This window comes from Chionomys nivalis, chromosome 12, assembly GCF_950005125.1.
Source record: "Chionomys nivalis chromosome 12, mChiNiv1.1, whole genome shotgun sequence".
Lineage (NCBI taxonomy): Eukaryota > Metazoa > Chordata > Mammalia > Rodentia > Cricetidae > Chionomys > Chionomys nivalis.
Window position 1 is genome coordinate 50,752,654 of NC_080097.1, and position 20,676 is coordinate 50,773,329.

The following is a 20,676-nucleotide window of genomic DNA, read 5'->3' on the forward strand; positions in this document are numbered from 1 at the left end:
TTCTTTAAAAGAATGTTTGTATTAACTCCTTGAGGATTTCATGCCCCTGCTCTTTCTACCAACTCTCGACCTACCTCTATCTCCCTACTCATCCCCGTACCCATTCCCATTTGTTTTTAAAACAAATCATTAAATCCATTGTGTGCCACCCATACACTCCTAGGTATGTGGCTGTTCCCTGCAGCATGGTGGGGCTACCAGGAGCCACGGGGCTAAAGAAGACTGATTTTTGCTCTCCCCTACCTGTCCATCCTCAGTTAGGGATGGAGGCTCCTGAGCCCGTTTTCCTCTCCACACTCTACCAGCTTGACATTGTGCAGACAAGCTCACCTGCTGTGATTGCATAAGTCCAGCAGTCCTGTCCAGGAGATGCTGCTTTGTCCCTGTCCCCCCAGACTCAGGCTAGCTTCTCGATGGCCCAGAGCCTCGTGTGTGGGAGGAACGAAACAGATGTCTCTTTGGGGGCTGAGCCTGCTCTCTTGCTTTCTGCATTAACCGCTGTCCACACACAGAGAAGCAAGAAGAGGAATTCTACGAATGGCTTTTCCCACACAGTGGATGCTTCACACCATAAACAAAAGCCGTTATCGTGAAAGGGGACCATTGTAAGTTGTAGAGCAAGTCCCTGTCCTGTGGATCCCCGCATGCTTCTCTGGGTACCCCTGGGGACAGAGATAAGGAATAGGTCCTGATTGCCCCAATTTTGGATGATGAGGTGTGGGCAGGGGTCATGAGAAATCCAGTCCCAAGTCTGCCCTTCGTTGAGGAGATGATTTCCAGGTGGTAGCTGCTTCATTGCAGCCCTCACCCAGACTTCAGCAGGTGGCCTTTCTCCCCCAGCCCTGGACAGTCCGCCTCTGTTTTCCAATTCCCAGAGCTGTAACCACACAAGAAGTAAATACTTCTGGGCAGCACAGAAGAGCCAAGCTTGTTAAGTTCAACCTGCCAAGTTCATACAGCATCCAATTTAAGAGCCCGGTTAAAGGCTCCACACCTCTCCGGGGAGGCCAAATGTAGATGCTGCTTACCAGCTATTTTCCTGCTAACAGAGAAATCTTTCATTCTTAGCCAGACAAGCCGACACACACCTTTTATCCCATCACTCAGGAAGCAGAGGCAGGAATATGTTTGTGAGTTTGAGGCCAGTCTGCTTTGCAAAGAGAGTTCCAGGACAGCCAGGGCTGTTATACGGAGAAATCCTGTCTTGAAAAGAAAGGAAGAAAGAAAGAAAGAAATAAATAAATAAAGAAAGAAAGAAAGAAAGAAAGAAAGAAAGAAGGGAAGAAAGGAAGAAATCTTTCATTCAAATAAAAGCACTTTTTAATAAATATTTAATACATCTACTACAGTAGAGAGACTCATAGACTGGGGCCTACATGTCTTTTGCCCAATTTCTCTAGTCAAATGATTTTACCAATCTTATTTCATGTCTGGATCCCTCCATCATTTTCTGGTTTTGTTTTTGCTGGAATGTCCAAAAACAAGTCTCAGGTTTCCTATAATTTCACTCAAAAATATTTCAGCAGGAGTCTCTAGCAGGGTAAAGACATTTTAGAACGTAATGATAATGCTCTGACTCTAGACAGGAAACCCTGAAGAGCATGGCTCCAGCCACATCTGACACAAGTTCTCTGTGGACGTCTTGCATGCAATCTCTTCAGGTCTTTGCAGGATTACCAGCTAAACCCTTTCACTTCGCCATAAATGCAACCCTACTACAAGTTTATCGGAATGGTACCAAAACCATTTCATCTACCCTTCATACCCACTCCCTCCCCACCTGTGAACATCTCCAGCCTTCTCTGAGCCTAGATCTGTATAGCTTCTGGCTTGTTAGCAAGACACTGATAAAATAACCTTTGTCCCTGAAAATTCTCATGGGTAGTGAAAGTATCAAACTCAGGAGATGAGTGCCAAGACAGTCCTGTAGATATTAACAAAAATATTCCAAATGACCTATAATGTCCTTTAAAAAAAAAAAAAAAAAGAAATCCTTTAATAGTGTCTGCTGTTTCAGGCTTCTGTAGTCTGGAAGATTCCCAGTCTTTGTGACAGTTCATAACATGGATGCCTTTGTCAAAGTTCTCACCAGCTGCTTAGTAGAGTGTCCTCTATTGGGGGGATCATTACTAGTTTTTCTTGATACCTCTTGGCAGGGAGATTGCAAAAGTGATCTCTCGTCTTTCCCAGTTGGTTTTGTCAGGAGCAGCAGGTGTTCCGTGTCCTTGCTGTGGGCAGTGTGAACTTGGATTGCTTGGTGAAGCTGGCATCTGCCAGGTTTCTCTGCTCTGAAGCCACTGACTTCTCTGTAACTAGGACCTCATGAGAAGCTGCTCTCAGATGATGAAGGTGTCTGGTTACTTCTCAAACTCCCTCTTGTATGATCTTAGTTCTCAGGGACACTGTCCCCTGTGACCTCTGTGGTTCAGTACTTGAGATTCTCTGTGTGTATTATTCCTCTCCCATTTATTATTTAGTCTGCCATGAGGAAAGATGTCCTCCCTTCTCTGCTTCTCTGTTTATACCAATGTGATCTTGAATCTCATTTGTAAAAACAGGTCACACTGCTTTCATTATTTTTTGTTGATGTTTGAATTCAAGACCTAACTAACGGAGACAACCCCGCCCCGATACCTTGATGTCTCTACCATTCTTTCACATCTCTTTATTTTCTTGCATGACAAGTTCAATTTGTTCTTTCCTTTCCTTGTTCCAGCCCGGGAATGTTCTGTTTCTCAAAGAAGCTCTGGTTCTGTTTAGTAGAGGAGACCATCTTTAAAATCCATGATCTGGACACTAGGAGAGCTCAGTGCTCTTACCAAGACTGACCTCTGTTAGACCTCTTCAGTGGGCGGACATTAACACACTGTCTACCAGCTGTCTGTCTGTCTGTCCGTCCGTCCGTCCGTCTGTCCGTCCGTCCGTCCATCCATCCATCCATCCACCTACCTATCCATCCATCCATCCATCCATCCATCCATCCATCCATCCATCCATCCATCCATCCACCTACCCATCCATCCATCCATCCATCCATCCATCCATCCATCCATCCATCCATCCACCTACCTATCCAGCCAGCCAGCCAGCCAGCCAGCCAGCCAGCCTCTATCTCTCTATTCAGCCATTATCTAACCTCAACCATCTAGTTTTCTATATCCTATGCTGGGTTTCATGGTCTTATATCATATCTTTGTGTTTGTATGAATGTGATGTATGTGTGTGCATTGTATGTGAGAGTGTCCTGCTTTATCATTCTGTCTTTTTGTGTGTATTCTTAACGTTTTCCGATAATTTATTTATATTGTGTGTGTGAATCTACCATGGCTTGTATGTAGGGATCAGAGGACAATTTTGAGGAGTCTGTAGTTTTCTTCCACCATGGAGTCCTGACCAAACTCAGATGATCGGGTTGTTGACAAGCACCTTTGCCCACTGGGCTGTCTTGCCTACCCTGTGCTTTCTTCTTTTTAAGACAGTATTGCCCAGTGAACCTGGAGCTAGACTGGTGGCCAGTAAGCCCCAGTGACTCCTGTTTCTGCCCTGTACAGTGCTAGGCCTGCACACAGGACCACACCCTGCTTTTCACATGGGTGCTGCCATCAGAACTTGGGTCTCATGTTTACTTACAGAGCCTCTCCAGCCTATTGCTATGGCAGATTTGTCTCATCCAGCCACACAGTATCCATTCTTTTCCTCCTTTTTCTGTAGCTGTAACCTTCTTCTTACATAGTGGTATATTATTTGTGTTTTAATAAATAAAGCTTGCCTGAGACCAGACAACAAAGCAGTCATATTAGTCAGCCATACAGGCCAGTGAGTGGTGGGGCACACCTTTAAACCCAGGACTCGGGAGACAGAGCAGGGGGATCTCTGTGAGTTCAAAGCCACCCTGGGCTACATGAGATTGAATCTGTCTAAAAGAGAAACAGAGCTCACACGAAGGTGATCCCAGCACTTGGAAGTCCACACCTTTAATCCCAGAACTAGGGAGGTAGAGACAGGAGTGATATGGCTGGGCAGAGAGAGGAATATAAAGGGGAAAGACAGGAAGTCAGTGGAGTGTGGAGTCCGAAGATTTGTGAAGACAGGATCTCACCCTTTCAGTCTGAAGATTTGGTAGAGGTAAAAGGTCTCTTTAGTGGCTGGCTGCTTTGCTTTTCTGATCTTTAGGTTGTACCCCAATATCTGTCTTTGAATTTTTATTGTTGATGCTACATTCTTAGATTGTGAGAAACCTGGCTTTATTTATTGTCAATGCCTTTGCTTATGTGTGCAGTTCTTAAATGTTTAGAAAGTACTTTCAAAATTGTTGACACATTGATGTGATAGCAAGGCCTTCAGATTACAGCCAGACAGTTGCTCAGAGTTCTGTCTTCAACTTTGGAACAAAGAAGTTGAAAGATTATGCTTAAATGTTACTGGATTTTTTTAAGGATTAAAAATGATATTTTAAAATCATATTTATGCCTGTGTTTGGATATGCATGTGAGTGCTGGTGCCTAAGAGGCCAGAAGAGCCATCAGATCCCTTAAAGCTGGTTCTGAGCCATGTGGCATGGGTGCTAGAAATTGAACTCAGGTCCTCTACAAGAGCAGTACATGCTCTTAACCACTGAACCATCTCTCAGCCCAGATAGGTGAATTTTTTTTTCCTGAGTAATTATACTATCCAAATTTTTCTGTTGAAATATTATTCTGATGACTTCTTTGTTTCTTTCTTTGTGTATGTCCACACCTCTCCCCCTCTCCCTCCGTCTTGTGTGTGTGTGTGTTCATCTCACTTGTTAGGCAAGTGCTCTATTACTGAGTCATGTACCCAGTCCTGTCTTTATTTTTTATTTTGTGACAAGGCTTTGCTAAGTGGCCTAGGGTGGCTTTGAACTAGCTATGCAGTCCAGTTGAACCCTGAACTGGTGATTCTCCTGCCTCAGTCCCCTGAATCGCTAAGATTATTTCCCGAATGTTGATTTGGTTTGGTTTTCTGTCGCTATCCTTGTCTTACTTACTTAGCCTAAGCACATGAATCAGGAACATGATTCATAATGCTGAAGCTGTTCATGGAGGTCTGCTTCAGGAAGTGCTAACCCCCTACCCTTCATGACTTTCCTCCCCACCCCATTCCCACTAACGTCCCTTAGGAACCCAGTCAAAAGTCCCTGGTTTATACTGCTGGTGTTTAATTTGTGCAGATAAACAGAGAGATGCTTCCCTTTTCAGTTCCCTCTTCTGGACAAAAGATGCAAAAGTTCACGTACTAGAAATAATTTTTCCCACTACCAAATAACATTTTAAAGCTGACTTGGGTTTTGGGCTCTCTTCCTTTCCCTCCTTTTTCCATATGGCCCTGCTCTCCTGGGAATCAGAGGGCTCTCGGAATCCTAAATTCACAGAGGTGGAACTGAATTAAAAAGTAAGACAGCTGCTGATTTGAAAAGGAGCCTTTGTCCCCTCTCAGGAAGGCGTTCTGCACGAAGAGTCCCAGGAGCGGCTCAAGGCCAGCACAGATGGCAGCTCCTCACCTAAGCCCACGTTGCAGTCTAAGGAAGTTAACAGCGGATGGGGGGGGGGACTTTTCTGTTGACAGTGCTGGGCACCCAGAGACAAAGCAACAGAGGCTGAAACAGCCAAAACTGTGGGTTCCTCCTCCCCCAGGTTTTCAGCTGTAAGTCAAGTCAGACAGGCTGTTCCCCTGGGAGAAGGGAGCCCTGCAGATTTCCTGGCAGGTAACAGGATGCACCTGCGCAGGGCTCAGGCTGCGGCTGCACAGCACAGCTGCTTCGACTTAGCCTGAATGGGCTGGATTCACGCAGCAGGGAGGGGGTAGGGCAGAGCAGAAAGCGGCAGTTGCACACCTGTCTGCAAGCTTCTCTGGTCGGGTAAGACCTAAATAGAACCTACTTTAGTTCACTTAGGACTGAGCAGTGGCTCCTGAATTCCGGCATAGACTAACCTGTTGTCAGCTAGGAGGGACAAAAGAGACAATTTACACAGGCCATGGCTTTTTCCCACCCTCCCATCCGGACCATTGTCTAGACTCAGAAGAACTGGCTAGTAGTTTTGGCAAATTATGTTTGATTTATTTGTGTAAGCTCAGATTCCATAAGAATTATCTTCCCAGAGGTCTGTCTATAGACAGAGAGCTGTAAGGAACCTGTTGGTGTGTGTGTGTGTGTGTGTGTGTGTGTGTGTATGTGTGTGTGTATTCACTCACACATCATATTTTCTTAAGGATTGAGTCTATGAGCTCCTGTGTGTTAAGAGACCCCCTACCACTAAGCTATATCTCCATATTTCTTTTTATTTTCCACTTTGAGACAGGGTCTCCCTAGGTTGTCCAGGCTAGCATTGAATTGACTCTGTAGCCCAGACATGCCAAAAGTTTGTGATCCTCCTGCCTCAGCATCCTGAGTATCTTATAGCTATGCACAAGCTTGTACCATAAGGCCTCACTGTCCAGACGATCTTCAGTGAGCAGGGCCTCGGAAGTAAGGACCACTTTGCACGCCTGCCACTCTGGAGTGTTCTGCACTGAAGTGCTCTGAGGGCAGTGAGCTTCCCACTGTGATGGCAGCCCCGTCAGGAGAAGCGGCCTCCAAGGATGCCTTCGGGAGCTGTGACTCTGATAGGAGTTCCAGGAACTCTCACAAGTCAGAACTCAACCCTACGTAAGAGAATGGTCTCAGAATGCTCCAGGCTGGCACAATAGTGTGGTCTACGCCCTGTGTCCACGATGACAGTGAGAGCAGCTGCGGGGTGTGGTCGAGAGGACATGGAATAGTCAGAGACATGGCAGCAAATCTGTCCTCTAACCTGCTTCTATTGCCCTCCTGGACAAAGCAGGACACGATAACAGGATCATCTATTTCCAAGACCCTAGCGTGCTCTGAGAGTAACTGACTATTGAACATTGCAGGAACTCCAAACTACACTTGACAATTGCTCCCTGCCCCACCACACAGATGAGAAATGGGGAGACACGGGGTCCTACCCCCATCTTTGATTGTAGAGAACTCAGGAATTCATCATTACTTACTTTGTATCTAGCTAAAGAAAATAAGTAAGACTCAGTTGCCGCCCACAAGAATTGCCCGTTAGTTAGGAAGCCGGAAGTACAAGATGCAGGGAGAGCATAGTTGGGGTGGCCGCGAGACTGGCAGGGAAATCGTTATGGGGAATTTCATCTGAGAACAACCCTGAAGGGAGACAGAGACCCGGGGGAAGCTGAGAGAGAGAGGAGTCAACGTCACAGGTATTTGCTCTCATCTTTTAGATTCGTTTTGCATTGTCAGCTCGGAGTCAGCCTTCAGTTCTGCAGCAGACTGTTGTTTGAAGGTGCACAAGGTGGTGGGCAAGATTGGGGGGCTGTGCTCTACCCTGCCCTAAGTTAACCTGGATCTGGGCACAAGATCAGCGCTCAGAGGAGTACACTAGCTCTGCAGATCTCACTCGAACCCCTGGGAAATGTCTGTCCTAGCTGTCACAGAGGAGACTGAGGGAGCTTGGGAGGGACTTGCAGTGAACCAGCGCTGCTCCTGGCTCTTTATGATGCCTTACGGTGATTCTAGACATGTCACTGACAATGAAGGTGAAGGATTAGACATGAGTCTCCCAGCAGCAGGATTTGAGCACTTTGGATCTGGATAAAGACTACCGAAGGGATAATCCCACCTCAGGACCTTACTGGGGTATGTATTCCACAGACGTATCCATGGAAGCCATTCTGAAACTCTTTGGAGAATACTTCTTCAAGTTCTGTAAGATGTCTGGCTATGACAGGATGCTGCGGACCCTGGGAGGAAATCTCACGGAGTTTATTGAAAACCTAGATGCCCTGCACAGTTACCTGGCACTGTCTTATCAGGTAAGGCCATCTGAGCTTTGTCTTGGTGGTTCTGAGAGGCAGAGAGAGAGAGAGAGAGAGAGAGAGAGAGAGAGAGAGAGAGAAAGTGTTGCCAGTTGAGGAGCTGCACAATTCATGGCCTCTGGCATCAGTGGGCGCTCTTAGAGGATAGAAAGGAGGATAACTACCCAGTGGCTTCCTTTATAAATGGTTGGCGAGAAGTCAGAGTTCTAGCCTTCTGGTGGTTGTGGAAGGGGGTAACTTCTGAAGGTTGGACTCAGACTTGCAATGAATCTAAGAAGTCAAGCACAGTGGGAGCAAGGGCTGGAAAACAGGTTGGGGTGGATTTTCCAATCTCTCTTCAGGTCTCTTGGCCTGGGTAGAGTTGATAATAGCTTGGGCAACCAGATTAGGCCTGTGCAAGTATAGGAGGGAAAAGCTTGGCAGGGTCAGGAATCAGAACTGGGAGTCATCCAACCCTGATTAACCCCTTGGGGCGACGAACTGGGGTGTTAGGAAACTCCATTCCCAAGTGGGATATGTCCTCCTGGAGTCCATGCCTTGCTGGTGTTCCTGGGAGAGTTTATTGAAAACTCAAATGTTTAGATTTTCATCAAGATGCTTTATTGTAAAGATATAATGTTCATTCATAGCATAAATAATAGTTTATTAGCCTTATAAAACAGTTTGTTTTATTTATTCTTTTCTCATAACATTACATTCTGACCAATTTCCCCTCCCTGTACTCCTCCCAGTTCTCTCTCACCTCCCCTCTCCCCCAGGTCCACTCCTCCATCTCCCTTCAGAAAAGAGCAGGCCTCCCAAGGATATCCACTAAATGTGGCATAACAAGTTACAATAAAACGGGCACAACCTCTCATATCAAGGCTGGACAAGGCAACCAAGTATGAGGAAAAGGGTCTCAGGAGCAGCCAAGAGTCATAGACAGCCCCACTCCCACTGTCAGGGGTCCCACAAGACCACCAAGCTGCACGGTCATAACCCGTATGCTGAGGACCTAGCTCAGACCCACACAGGGTCTGTGATTGTCACTTCATTGTCTGTGAACCCCTATGAGCTCCACTTAGTTGATTAAAACAGTTTATTTTTATACCCCTTTATAACTGATCAAGAACTTTCTTCATTATTTCTATATCTTGTGTTCATAAGCACTCTGGGAGGGACACGATGGGACGGTGCTTGCTCTGATGGCCCCTTCACTGTTGGATGGTAAAGGGGAACATACTTTTTCCATCTTCCAGATCAAGGCAAAAAGAAAGTGTGTGTGTGCGTGTGTATGTGTGTGTGTATGCACGTGCAGGTATGTGGTGTGTATGTGGTATGTGCAGTGTGTGTGTATGTGGTGTGTGTGGGTACGTGCATGTGTGTGTGTATGTGGTATGTGTGTGTGCATGTATGGCGTATATGTGATATGTGCAGTGTGTGTTAGTGTGTATGTGGTGTGTGTGTGTTTGTGTAGTGTGTGTATGTATTGGGTCATGGTCATGTGGAGCTCAGATAAACTTAGGTGTCAGTTCCGTCTTTACCTCTTGTTTGGCACAGAGCTCTCGTGGTTTGCGGTTGCATAGCTCAGGCTAGTTGGACCTGGATATTATCCTGTCCTGTCCTCTCTATTTTGCCGTAGGGATCCTGGGATTACATGGGATGGCCAAACCTGCCTTTAAGTGGATTTTCAGAATTTAAACTCAGGCCCTCACACTTTCACAGTAAGGTTTTTTTCCCCATTGAGTCATCCTGACAGCTCCTAAAGAATTGCTGCATGCCTACTGTGTATGAAGCACTTTTTAAAAAGGCATTTGACATAGAAAAAATAAGGAACCAAATAACCCACCTCACGGTGATATGTGGATTGAAAGAGGCAATAGAAAGCTCTATAATATTGGAGTAGACCCAAGGAAGGCATTTTGTGAACAATTGCTTCTCTTTGTGCTTCCTTCTCTCTGGCCAGCATAGACAGTTCCAACATCATAAGAACTTACACGGCAGCTGCGGTCAAATTTCTTCACCAAAGTACACCCAGCAGGTGCGAATAGTTAGACCCTATCTTCCTAACCCCACATGTGCACATACACACATACACCACACATAACTAATGAGAACAGGAGAATTCTGGGAAGGAGGAAGTTGATTCCTCCCACTCCTGCCCAGACCACCGAAGCAGCAGGATGTGATCTGCCCCACTGAAAAAAGGTACTGAGCCACATGGCTAACATAGATCAGAAAAAAATGGGTTAATCAAGATGCGAGAGTTAGCCAGTGAGAGGCTAGAGCTAATGAACCAATCAGCTTATAATTTATGGAGACCTATGGGTGATTTTCTTTGAAGCTAAATAGTTGTGCGGTACCGGGTGGGACAGAAAACTCCAACAACAAGCAGGCCTGGCCCTTCATGTTACACATAACATTCAAATAGAGATGTAAACACATATTCATACATTCTCTGTTGTTGGGTGACAAGACCTTTCCTGGGGGGATGCAAGACATTTAGATTGGGAGTCCATGACAAACCAGAACCTGGAAACAACCCAAGTCCAACTTGAAGAACCAATGAGTTTTACTGGGATTACTTACTGGAATAGGGGTGAGGGGTTACTTACAGGAGCTGAAATGTCTCACAGACAGCTGCATTAGCTCACCCCAGCTCTGGCGACTATTCACAAGAGCTGGGAACCTGAAACATGCGACACAGATTGCAGCAAGCTCAAGAGTTGGATCATGTCCCTGCCAAGTGACTGAGTGATTCTAAACATCTTCCAGGCAGCTGGTCTGGTCTCAGGGTCTTCTCTGTAGCATGACTTGTCTGAGAGGGACCCTCAGCCATCTTTATTGCTTACTCTGGGAGGAAGAAGCCTAGTGAGTCTGGTCAATTTCGGGAACTTCCTGAAGCTGTTTTGCGTTGTTTACCTGATGGCTTAAAAAGCTTCCCCAAAGGATGGAATATTTCAATATGAGAGAAAATTGATATTCTACCAACACTAATAAACTTTTAGAAATATAAAACAAGTATATGAAATTCAAGAAGAAACCCATTTTCTCAAGCAGACCTGCACTGTGAAGGATACTAGTCTTCTCCCCTAGTTTAGACCAAAGTCCAGTGTTTTGGATGCTGAATTGTGGATGAACAAGCAGTAGGGGACCCCCTCCCCGTCCACTCCTTCAGAGAAGACATCCCTGTTCACTCCTTCAGAGAACCTCCCAGTGACCTTTCCTAGCCTATCATAAGAGGGCCCTGCTGAAGGGTCTATAATTATTTCTGGACAAATAATGTTTCTTTCTGTACACTCTTGAGGGTTCTAGTTTTCAAGTGGAACCAGCCTTCAGAACAAAAACGAGTTGATTATTTCCAGTTGTGAGGTCTCTGAGCGGCTCATCTTCCCAAGTGAAAATGCTCATGTGGCTTGGTCACAGGTCAAGCACGGTGACAGATAACCCTTGGGGGTGTATAGGAGCAGCATGGCGTGGTGCCAGGGATCATGGAGGCTTAGCAATGGTTCTCTCGTTCTCTCATTAATCTCCTTTGTAAGTTCCCTGGGTGAGGCCCGAGTGCCAAATGCAATAGTTCAGGGAGAGAGACTCGGGGTAAGCTTTCTCAACAGGAGCTGAAGTGGTGGTGTTATGTGAGTAGAGAGATGATGGGGACATAGTTCTATGGGTGGGTAATGTATGCATATTATTGTCGATATGTGTGTGTTTATTATTATTTTTCTATTATAAACACTTTTGTACTTTCGTGTGTATAGTAAAGGGTACATACTATTTTAGTTTTGTGTGTGCTAATGGCTGCATACTACTGCTTCACACAATCATGGCTTATGAGACAGCTATACCATTCTTGGGCATATACCCAAGGGCTCTAAGTCAGTTAGAGAAATACTTACATATCCATGTTTATTGCTGAACTACACAAACAGTCAAGACATGGAACCAGCCTAGATGCCCATCAATGGACAAAGGAAATATACGCATACACAACTGAGGTTTTTGCAGCTATATAGAAAAATAAAATCATGACATTTTCAGGAAAATGGATGCAACCGAAAGTGTTTATGTTAAGTGAAAGAAGCCAGACTCAGAAAAACAAATACTATGTGTTTTCTCTCACAGGCAGTCCTAGATTTAAAGTCATGTATGTGCAGGCCATGTGTGGTGGTGTGCCCCTTTAATCTCAGCATTCGAGAGGAAGAGCGGGGTGGGTTTCTGTTAGTTTGAGGTCAGCCCAGTCTATATAGTGAATTCTAGACTAGTTATGATTACATAGAGAGACCCTGTCTCAAAAATAAAATTTACAAGGAGGGGCTAAAGTGATGTCATAGTGATTAAGGAAGCTTACTGTTCTTTAGAGGACCTGGGCTCGTTTCCCTGCGCTTACACGACAGCTCACAGCCATCTGCAACACCAGTTCCAGAGGATCCAAGACCCTCTCTGGCCTCCACAGGCACCAAGCACACATGTGGTACACATACACACACAGAAAAACACTCATACATGTCAAGTAAAAATAAGTAACTCAAGTATTTTTTAAATTACGTGTGTGCAAATATACATATATGTGTATGTTAATGCATACATGTTAATGTGTATTGTGTTAGCATTACAGAACAGAAAGGGGATCATGAGAGGAACAAGAGATCTTAAGAGAGGTGGGGAGGAGAGATGATGGGGTTCATGTGAGAATTAAGCCCAAGGGTATAAAGTGAAGAGGAAAGGGAGCCTGCTGGAAGAGGTGTAGGGCCCGTCTGGGAGTGGACGGAATAAGAATAAAACATGATATATAAAAATGCTGTGGTTAAACTCATTATTTTGTATATTAACCTAGAAAAATAAAAATATACTATGGGCCTTAATATAAAAAACGTGTTTTCCCTGTTGGGAAAATGTGCTGTGTCTGTTCACTAGGAAATGAATGCTCCATCCTTTCGCGTAGAGGGAAGAGTAGACGGGGCAATGCTTCTCCATTACTACTCGGACAGAAATGGCCTGTGCCACATTGTACCAGGTAGGAAATGGATCAGCCCATCCCAGCGCTCTCTAGGGTGGCCATACACCCCCTGTGAGGAGGGCACACCATCTCCTAGAGTGACTGGCTTCTTTGCCATGATCTTAAGGATCTGGAGACTTTTACAATAATTCCAGAACACCAGAAGACATGATCTTTAACATTCTGCTGTTGTTTGCATAGCTGTGATAATTCTGTGGAGATTGTTGTATCTATTGACTCATTAAAAGAATTCAGCATTGTAGAAAAGTCTTGGTATTTAGTCTGTACTTTGAACCCAATACCTCCTGCATTCTAAGTACACATATTCCTCTATAGAGACACTTCTCCTGCCCTGAAACCCTGTATAGGCAAGTGGGTATTTCATGCCATGCTCCCCTTAACTCTCCTATCACTGCATGTGGAGTTGCTGCTCATCCCTTGCTAATGTAGATACGGTGGTTCTTTCTTCATATTTTATATTTCACCCCTAGATGGATCCCCAGAACAACAGTTCTGAACACATGAGCTTTAACTCATTTCCACTGGAATTTTGCTTCCCTTTACAGAGTTTGTCTAGTGGGTTAGATGTCTTTCTGGAATAAAAGCATGAATAGATGTTGAAGCAGAAATTTAAACGACAGGGACATAGTTAGTATTCAGACTCTCAAAACTTGAATCCCTGTCTACTCTTCCCTCTGAGCCATTATAGGATGTCTATCTTGAGACGAGACACAGACGTAGTGAACTAAAGAAAACCCACAGAGTTGCACAACTGGAAAAGTTAGTGGTGCCTGGCAGTGTGTTGTCTTCTGCCATTCCCCACCCACAGGTGTCATTTTTCTGCAGGCATCATTGAGGCTGTGGCTAAGGACTTTTTTGACACTGATGTGGCCATGAGTATCCTTGACATGAATGAAGAGGTGGAGAGAACAGGGAAAAAGGAACATGTCGTGTTTCTGGTTGTACAAAAGGCTCGCAGACAAATGAGAATGGCAAAGACAAACAGGACACGGGACGGTGAGGACATCGACACAGAGCAAAAGGTACCGATCCACTGTTGTCTTCTGAGAGCATTGTTTCCCCAGGATGGGCTGCTTGTCCTGGAACAGTCTGTGCCAACAACACAAATGAGTGGGCCTTGAGCAGAAATTCAAGGCAAGCTTTCCTAAGCTTGACTTGATTGACACCATGGACCAGATTATTCTGGGTTGTGATGGGCTGTGCTTTGTAGGATCCTCCGCCCCCTCACAGACATCTATCTATCCAGCATGACTAGAACCCTGTTCCTTAGTTGTGGCAATCAAAATTGCTTCTAGGCATTGCCAATGTCCATAGACCAGAGGTGGGGGTAAAACTCACTTCTAGCTGAGACCGCAAAGTCAAGGGTAACTTGATGCAGACTTTCTAGGATGAACCTTAGCCTGTCAAATGTTCACATGTAAGAATGTCAAAGTTGGGTATAGGTATAGTTCATACCTATACTGGGATGCTGAGACAGGAGGATTGCTATGAGTTTGAGGTCAGTCTGGGATGAAGAACAAGAACCCTCTCTTAAAACCTCAACGACAAGCCAAGGTAAAGGTTTTGGAGTTGGAATTTGGTGTCTTCTTTTGCAATCTGCTTGCAATGAGCAGACCTATCAGGTCCTCAGTGCCTGTCAGCAGGTGGAACCAGTTCCAGGTCCATTGTGCAGTTAAGAGCCATCCTTGACCCCTCAGCTGCAGCACGGAAGGTGAGCGTTGCCAGTTTAGATGCCACGTGTGTTAAGATCTCTCCGCATCCACGTAGTCTATTCAAACACACAGATAGAACTATGATTCCTGGAGCCCGGGGGTTACGTCTTAGAACATGCAAAGCTCAGGGTCCACTCACAGAAGAGGTTTTCAACCCCAGGTGCTGTGTGATGTTTTATTCTTTTATTCTTTTGGCATTTGGTGGGGTGGGTAGGGGGCGAGGCCTGCACCCAGCTCTTAAATAAATCACTCACAGAGGCTAATCTTAGTTATGAATGCCCGGCCTTACCTTGGCTTGTTTCTTTCCAGTTTTTCTTAACTTATGTTATCCCAACTATCTTTTGCTTCTGGGCTTTTTATCTTTCCCTATTTCTGTATACCTTTCTCTACTTCTTTCTCCATGGCTTGCTGTGTAGCCGAGTGTCTGACCCCTGACATCTTCCTTTCCTTGTTCTCATGATCCTCCTCATCCTCGTTTCTCCTATTTATCCTCTCTGCCTGCCAGCCCCGTCTATCCTTGCTCCTGCCTCGCTATTGGCCATTCAGCTCTTTATTAGGAACATCAGGTGTTTTAGACAGGCAAAGAATCACAGCTTCACAGGGTTAGACAAATGGAGCATAAACAAAAGCAGCACACCTTAAAATAATAATCTCCCAATATCAGGAAGAGTGCTACGCGTTCTTTGAAAGTAGTGGGGACTGTCTCCATTCTTGGTGAGCTTGCCTCAGGTTCTAGGGTGTCAAATGACAGCCACCGATGAGCCAGTAGTTTCTGAGTTTGTTGTCTCACATCCAAGAAGAAGAAGGAAATGGGAATAAGGAGTAATCAGAATGAACAAAGATTTATTAGGGAAACAGAAGAAAGAGCTCTGGCAATGAGGGAAGGGTCCACGAGAGGAGTACTGTCACACTGCCTGCCTCGTAGGTCTTATGGTGGGAACTGGATGGATGCTGAGATGATCTTTATAGGGCCCAGTCATTTTTAAAAGTATCAACAGTCTGAACCAGTAAAGAGTTCACAAACCCTCTGCACACTCCCTTGGCCCAAGCTGAGAGTGACTCACCAACCTAGAGGAGGGTTCTTTGTGGTGTGTGACCAGCTCATGGTTCACCAAGACCCACGCGTCTATTGCCTAGGGAGAGTTATTTCCTGCTGCTCATTTTGTGTGTGGACATCTTCCCCTGGGATATTATAGTTATCTAGCCACCTAGATAACTACTTATCATAGTTAGATAGCAACTATTCAGTCGCTACAAACCTTTTGCTATTGTAAAGGGGGACTGTGGTGAGCATCCTTCCTACTTGCTTCTGCCAAAATTTGTATTTCACCCTGGGACATAGTCTCGGAGCGACACTTAGAAAGCCACGACCCTTTAAGCATTCCCCGAAATCTTGTTTTTAAAAAAAATCTGGCTTCCTGTGATAGAGAAATGACTTGAGGATTCACCAGCAAGTACACCTTGGAGCCTCAGGCTCTTGACAGAACTGCGAGCCCTCACACTGTCCCTCCAGCCACCAACATCCTTCAGTACCCAAAGATGGGCCCAGCAGCAGCAGGCAAAGCTTGTTCATTCCCTGCGACCTGGTGCCTAAGCTTCCCTCCTGCCCCCTTCAGGCTCTCAAGACAAGGCTCCTTAGGAAGAAGGAGAAAGTTTTGAACATTGCTGTTTGCCCTGGGGAGAAATCTCACTGGGATGTGAGGGCGTCAGTCATGTCTGGAAATGGTAAGTGTGCTGTTCTCCTGGGCCCAGCTCTTAGACCGGAACTACCACATTTGCAGGACAACCCCCTTATGCAAAGAGGGCAAAACGCTCTATTATTTCAAGGCCTTCGATTCCCTCAGAGCTTGGATTTAGCATCTGTGTTTTTTAACTTTTAAAATCAGCTTCTAACTTGCCATATAACAGCTCTTTTGTTTGTGCTGGTCCGCATGGAGACACCATCGTCTCTGGAATAGGAAAGCCACTGGCTTGGGCTCAGTCCCAGGAGGTGCCTGTGAAGAGGAAGCTGGGCACAAACATCCTGGGTGCAGTGAATCCTGCCTCTCTTCTGGACCGAAGCCTTCTTAACTGGGGTGTGTTTCTGGACTGGAAATCTGTGGCTAACCACAGCCAGCCAACAGTTTGAAGGACAGAGGGCAAGAACCAAGAAAGCCCATGCCTGTCTCTGTCTCTGAGGAGCTGTGACATGGGACAGTGCTGTCCAGCTTTCCATTCATAAGGTGAAGGTGGTAAGCTCGATACATTGGGTCTTTGGGCGCCGAGCGAGTCTGTCCCCCAGCACCTGACACTCAAGTCGCAATCAGAGCTCTGACCCAGCAGAAGAAGGGAGCTAGATGCTCCTTGTCATAGCCCTGTAGGTCAAATGACAGGCATCTGGGGGAGGGTCTGTTGGGCTCAAAGAGCTGCATTTTGAGTCCTTCAAGCTGTGGCAAACACAGTTGGCATCCTTTGTCTGGGAGATTTTCATATCAAAAAGGCTCCATTGAGAATCTGCACCCCCTGCCAAATAGGACTGTTGGTTAAATTTTCACGTGCCACCCTAAACTGTCAGTCTGAAAAGCTCCATGGCAAATGTCCCCGATGCTGGGCCGGGCACATACTCACTCTTCTCCTGGCTCATTGTCCGCTTGTCACCATTTCAATGCCAGTTCTGTTTTCATGGCGAGACATACTCAATTGGCCCAGAAACTAACTCTTCAGCAGTGGGCAGAAACTTGGCAGGGGGCAGGAAGGCTTCTCAACCTGGTCGCAAATTTTCTGTTTGTTTTAATTTGGAGGAATAATTGCAGTGGCCATCTGGAGATGCTGAGGGAGCCTGTGCAAAGGAGTGGGAATCACACTTTTCTCGGGACACACTTAAGATTCTAACCCTGTCCAAGTGGCTCCGCAAGGGCCTCTCACCAGGGCTTTTTCTCTCTGCGTGTCTAGGGCCCCTCGGGGACACCTTCCAGCCTGTCTATCCCGAGAGACTGTGGGTTGAAGAGGAGGTGTTTTGCAGTGTTTTTCCTTTCCACCTTGTTTTTGACGAAGCAGTAAGAGCTCCTTTCTTTCAGAAGCTTGGGTTTGGGGCTTAAACCAGGGATGGGGAGCTCAATTCACTGTCGTGATGGCTGGTAAGGACTTAGATCCCCGAGTTCACGGGACTTTAGAGACTAGACTTTGCCCTGGAGGGGCCATTGACTTCATGCCATGTTCTAGAAGCTTTAGAAATGCATGATCGTCCTCGGGTCAATAGAACAAGAAAGTGGAATCAGTGAATAAATGGGAAAGTTTATGATCAGAAAGGAAGGCTGGAGGAAGACCTTAAAATTCACTCCAGAAAGAGGCATCGCACCCTATAGCCATGGTCCTAAACATGACCTGCGCCCCATGAGCACAACTGATTCTTAATCCTCCATGATGCTCATTCTTAGTAGTGCTCCCTGCCATGTTCTGTAGGGCTGTGAGCATGGCCATTTAAATTTGGTGGCTCTCAATTTCCCAGGATAAAATAACCTTTCATCTGGAACTTGGGTTTGATGGCAAACGTCTATAATCACAGCACTCAGGAGGCTGAGGCAAGACTTAAGTTCAAGGTCAGCCTGGGCTGCATTTTGAAAGATAACGCCTCAAAACCAAAACAGCTATAGACACAGATGATACAGACATGTGAACTGAGTTGATTTCTTTTTTATTCATTTAAAGGGCATGTACGCTAAATGAATTTAGTCCCAAATGTCTGTTAAAATGATCTGTCGGAGCCCATGTGGGTCCAACATAGATTCCCTAACCCGGCTGAAACGGAGTCGTGAGGAATAAAACCGACACAGCTTACAAGGTCATCTTGGAAAAGGCCAGAATGACTCTTTATTCTCGGAACATCTTATATCTCCATTCAGTGGGGGAAAACACATTAGGCTGTCTCCAAGGCAACCAGGTGCCTGGGCTTAGGTCACGTCTGCATCTAGCAGTCAGGTAGGCCATGAATTAGCATCTCTATAAGACATTCTCTTAGTTACAAAAGGAAGGAAGCATCGAACCTCTGAAACTCTCGAGTCATCAGCTTTAGCCAACATCTCTCCTCAGGTAATCCACATTCTAACAAAAGAAGCTAGGAGCAGCACATCCTGACTTTTGTTAAGCAGGCGACAGCTTGTCTGCAGAGCTATGTGCCTAGCTCAGACCAGGCTAATGGCTACTGTGCCAAACCGAAATATGGGCCCACAATCCACTCTCTCTTATTAATTTTAATAACTCCTGTGCGTCTGCAACAGGACAGACACGCCGCGTCTGGTTTGGGCAAAGTCCTCTTCATTTACCCAAATTTTCCCGTCATTGGAACAGGCATCAATTATGCAAGCTCCTGTCTTAGGCATCTGGGGAGAAGAAGCTTCAAACCCGTCATTGACTGCCGACCTCTGTAAAAAGAAGAGATTAGTGGAGAGAAATATACTTTTCAGGCCCTGTATATCAGCCATATCTCTTGTCAGGATGTATCATAATGCTTTATGGATAATTATGCTCCCAATAACTATATTCTCCTATCTTAAGAGAGTAGAATCACCTGAGTTGAAGATGTTTCTTCCGCTGGTACAGAACAACATTCAGAGTTTACTTTCTCAGCATACGTATCAACTCTCAACATTCATCGTCACAACCTCTCTTTCAGCCAACTATCAATCGCAGCAATTCACAATCATGATCTTTCCACATCATCGGTCAATACCGATCTTTAAATTTCTAATACCGTAATTTCATATTTGGCCGGTCAAAACCAGCTCTCACAATTTTCATAATTTCATATTTAGCCGGTCAATACCAGCTCTCCAAATTATTCATAATTTCGTGTTTAGCCGGTCAATACCAGCCCTCCAATTCTTCATAATTTTATTTTTAGCCGGTCAGTACCAGCTCTCTGATTCTTCAGAATTTCACCTTTAGCCGGTCAGTACCAGCTTTCCAATTATTCATAATTTCACCTTTCGCCGGTCAGTACCAGCTCTCCAATTATTCATAATTTCACTTTTGGCCGGTCAGTACCAGCTCTCCAATTATTCATAATTTCATATTTTTCTTTACCGTAAATTTATATTCTTCTCGGTCATTACCGATGTATTTCGTACCATTGGTCATTACCAGATTTTTCCCATCACCTTATATGCAGCTGTAAATATCAGGTCATTACCGTTAAGAGTATAATACCATTTGTTGTTATTAAATCTCATTTTCAGTCTCTGTGTGGCTGTTAAACCCTTAGTCTGCCCCCTTGTTAAATGAAGAGGGATTTTAGTCATACTTTATTTTGCATCTTTCTTTCCCTGAGGGGAAAGCTTAGGTCTTAGTTCTCAGGTTTAATACTTTATTCAAAATGAGTTCTGTCCCATAAACCGAGAACACTCAAATGTTCAGTTTGTATCTTAGTTCTGAAGCAACCGGTTTCACACCACAGCCAGCAGCAGACGCCGCAGTCAGCTCCTCTCAGCAGGATCTCTTTGTCCGAAGTCTCTTTGCAGTCCTGCAAGTTGTAGGTTCGGATCAGGCTCCTCTCTGTGGGCTGGGTTACTGGATTCCTCCTGGAGCCGTTTTCTTTCTGTTCCTTCTGCGGCGCGGTTGTCAGCCACGTTGTCCTCAGTTCCGCAGTCCTTCCTTCTGCTGAGTGCATCGAATTAGCCGCTCTGGAAGCCATCTTGCTTGGTTTTCGTCCTGTGAGAAAACACAGACATGCCCTCGACCCCATATTAGGATGGGGTCGGGTCCCTTCCAAATCCCAGTACATAGATCTTTCCATTTGGCTTTAGCAAATGTGGATTTTGTACCACTATGCCACAATCTGTCTGCGGCTGATTGCTCATGGACATCTGTATTTAGAAAGTTTAGCGTAAACAATGCATGATTTAAGGCATTGTGTGGCGTCTGAGGATACAACTCCCCTGTCTTTATTTTTTGGAGTTGTGTTTTCAAGGAGCCATGTGCACGCTCCACAATTCCTTGTCCTTGAGGATTATATGGAATACCAGTCTTATGAACGATATTCCATTGAGCACAAAATCTTTGAAAAGCTTTGTTAACATATCCGGATCCATTGTCCGTCTTTATTACCTTTGGGGTTCCCATGCATGA

The 20,676-nt window shown here is 45.4% G+C and overlaps 1 protein-coding gene across 1 annotated transcript in view; it reads left to right on the plus strand.

The window, feature by feature from the left end:
- The window catches only part of LOC130885256 (guanylate cyclase soluble subunit beta-2-like), a 60,608-nt gene that overhangs the window by 16,377 nt on the left and 23,555 nt on the right, over positions 1 to 20,676 (plus strand). Inside the window, exons 4-8 of the mRNA XM_057786699.1 lie at positions 7,703 to 7,863; positions 12,760 to 12,859; positions 13,688 to 13,884; positions 16,191 to 16,299; positions 17,506 to 17,609. Of these exons, the coding sequence (XP_057642682.1) occupies positions 7,703 to 7,863; positions 12,760 to 12,859; positions 13,688 to 13,884; positions 16,191 to 16,299; positions 17,506 to 17,609 (671 nt within the window). The remainder of the gene's footprint in view (positions 1 to 7,702; positions 7,864 to 12,759; positions 12,860 to 13,687; positions 13,885 to 16,190; positions 16,300 to 17,505; positions 17,610 to 20,676) is intronic.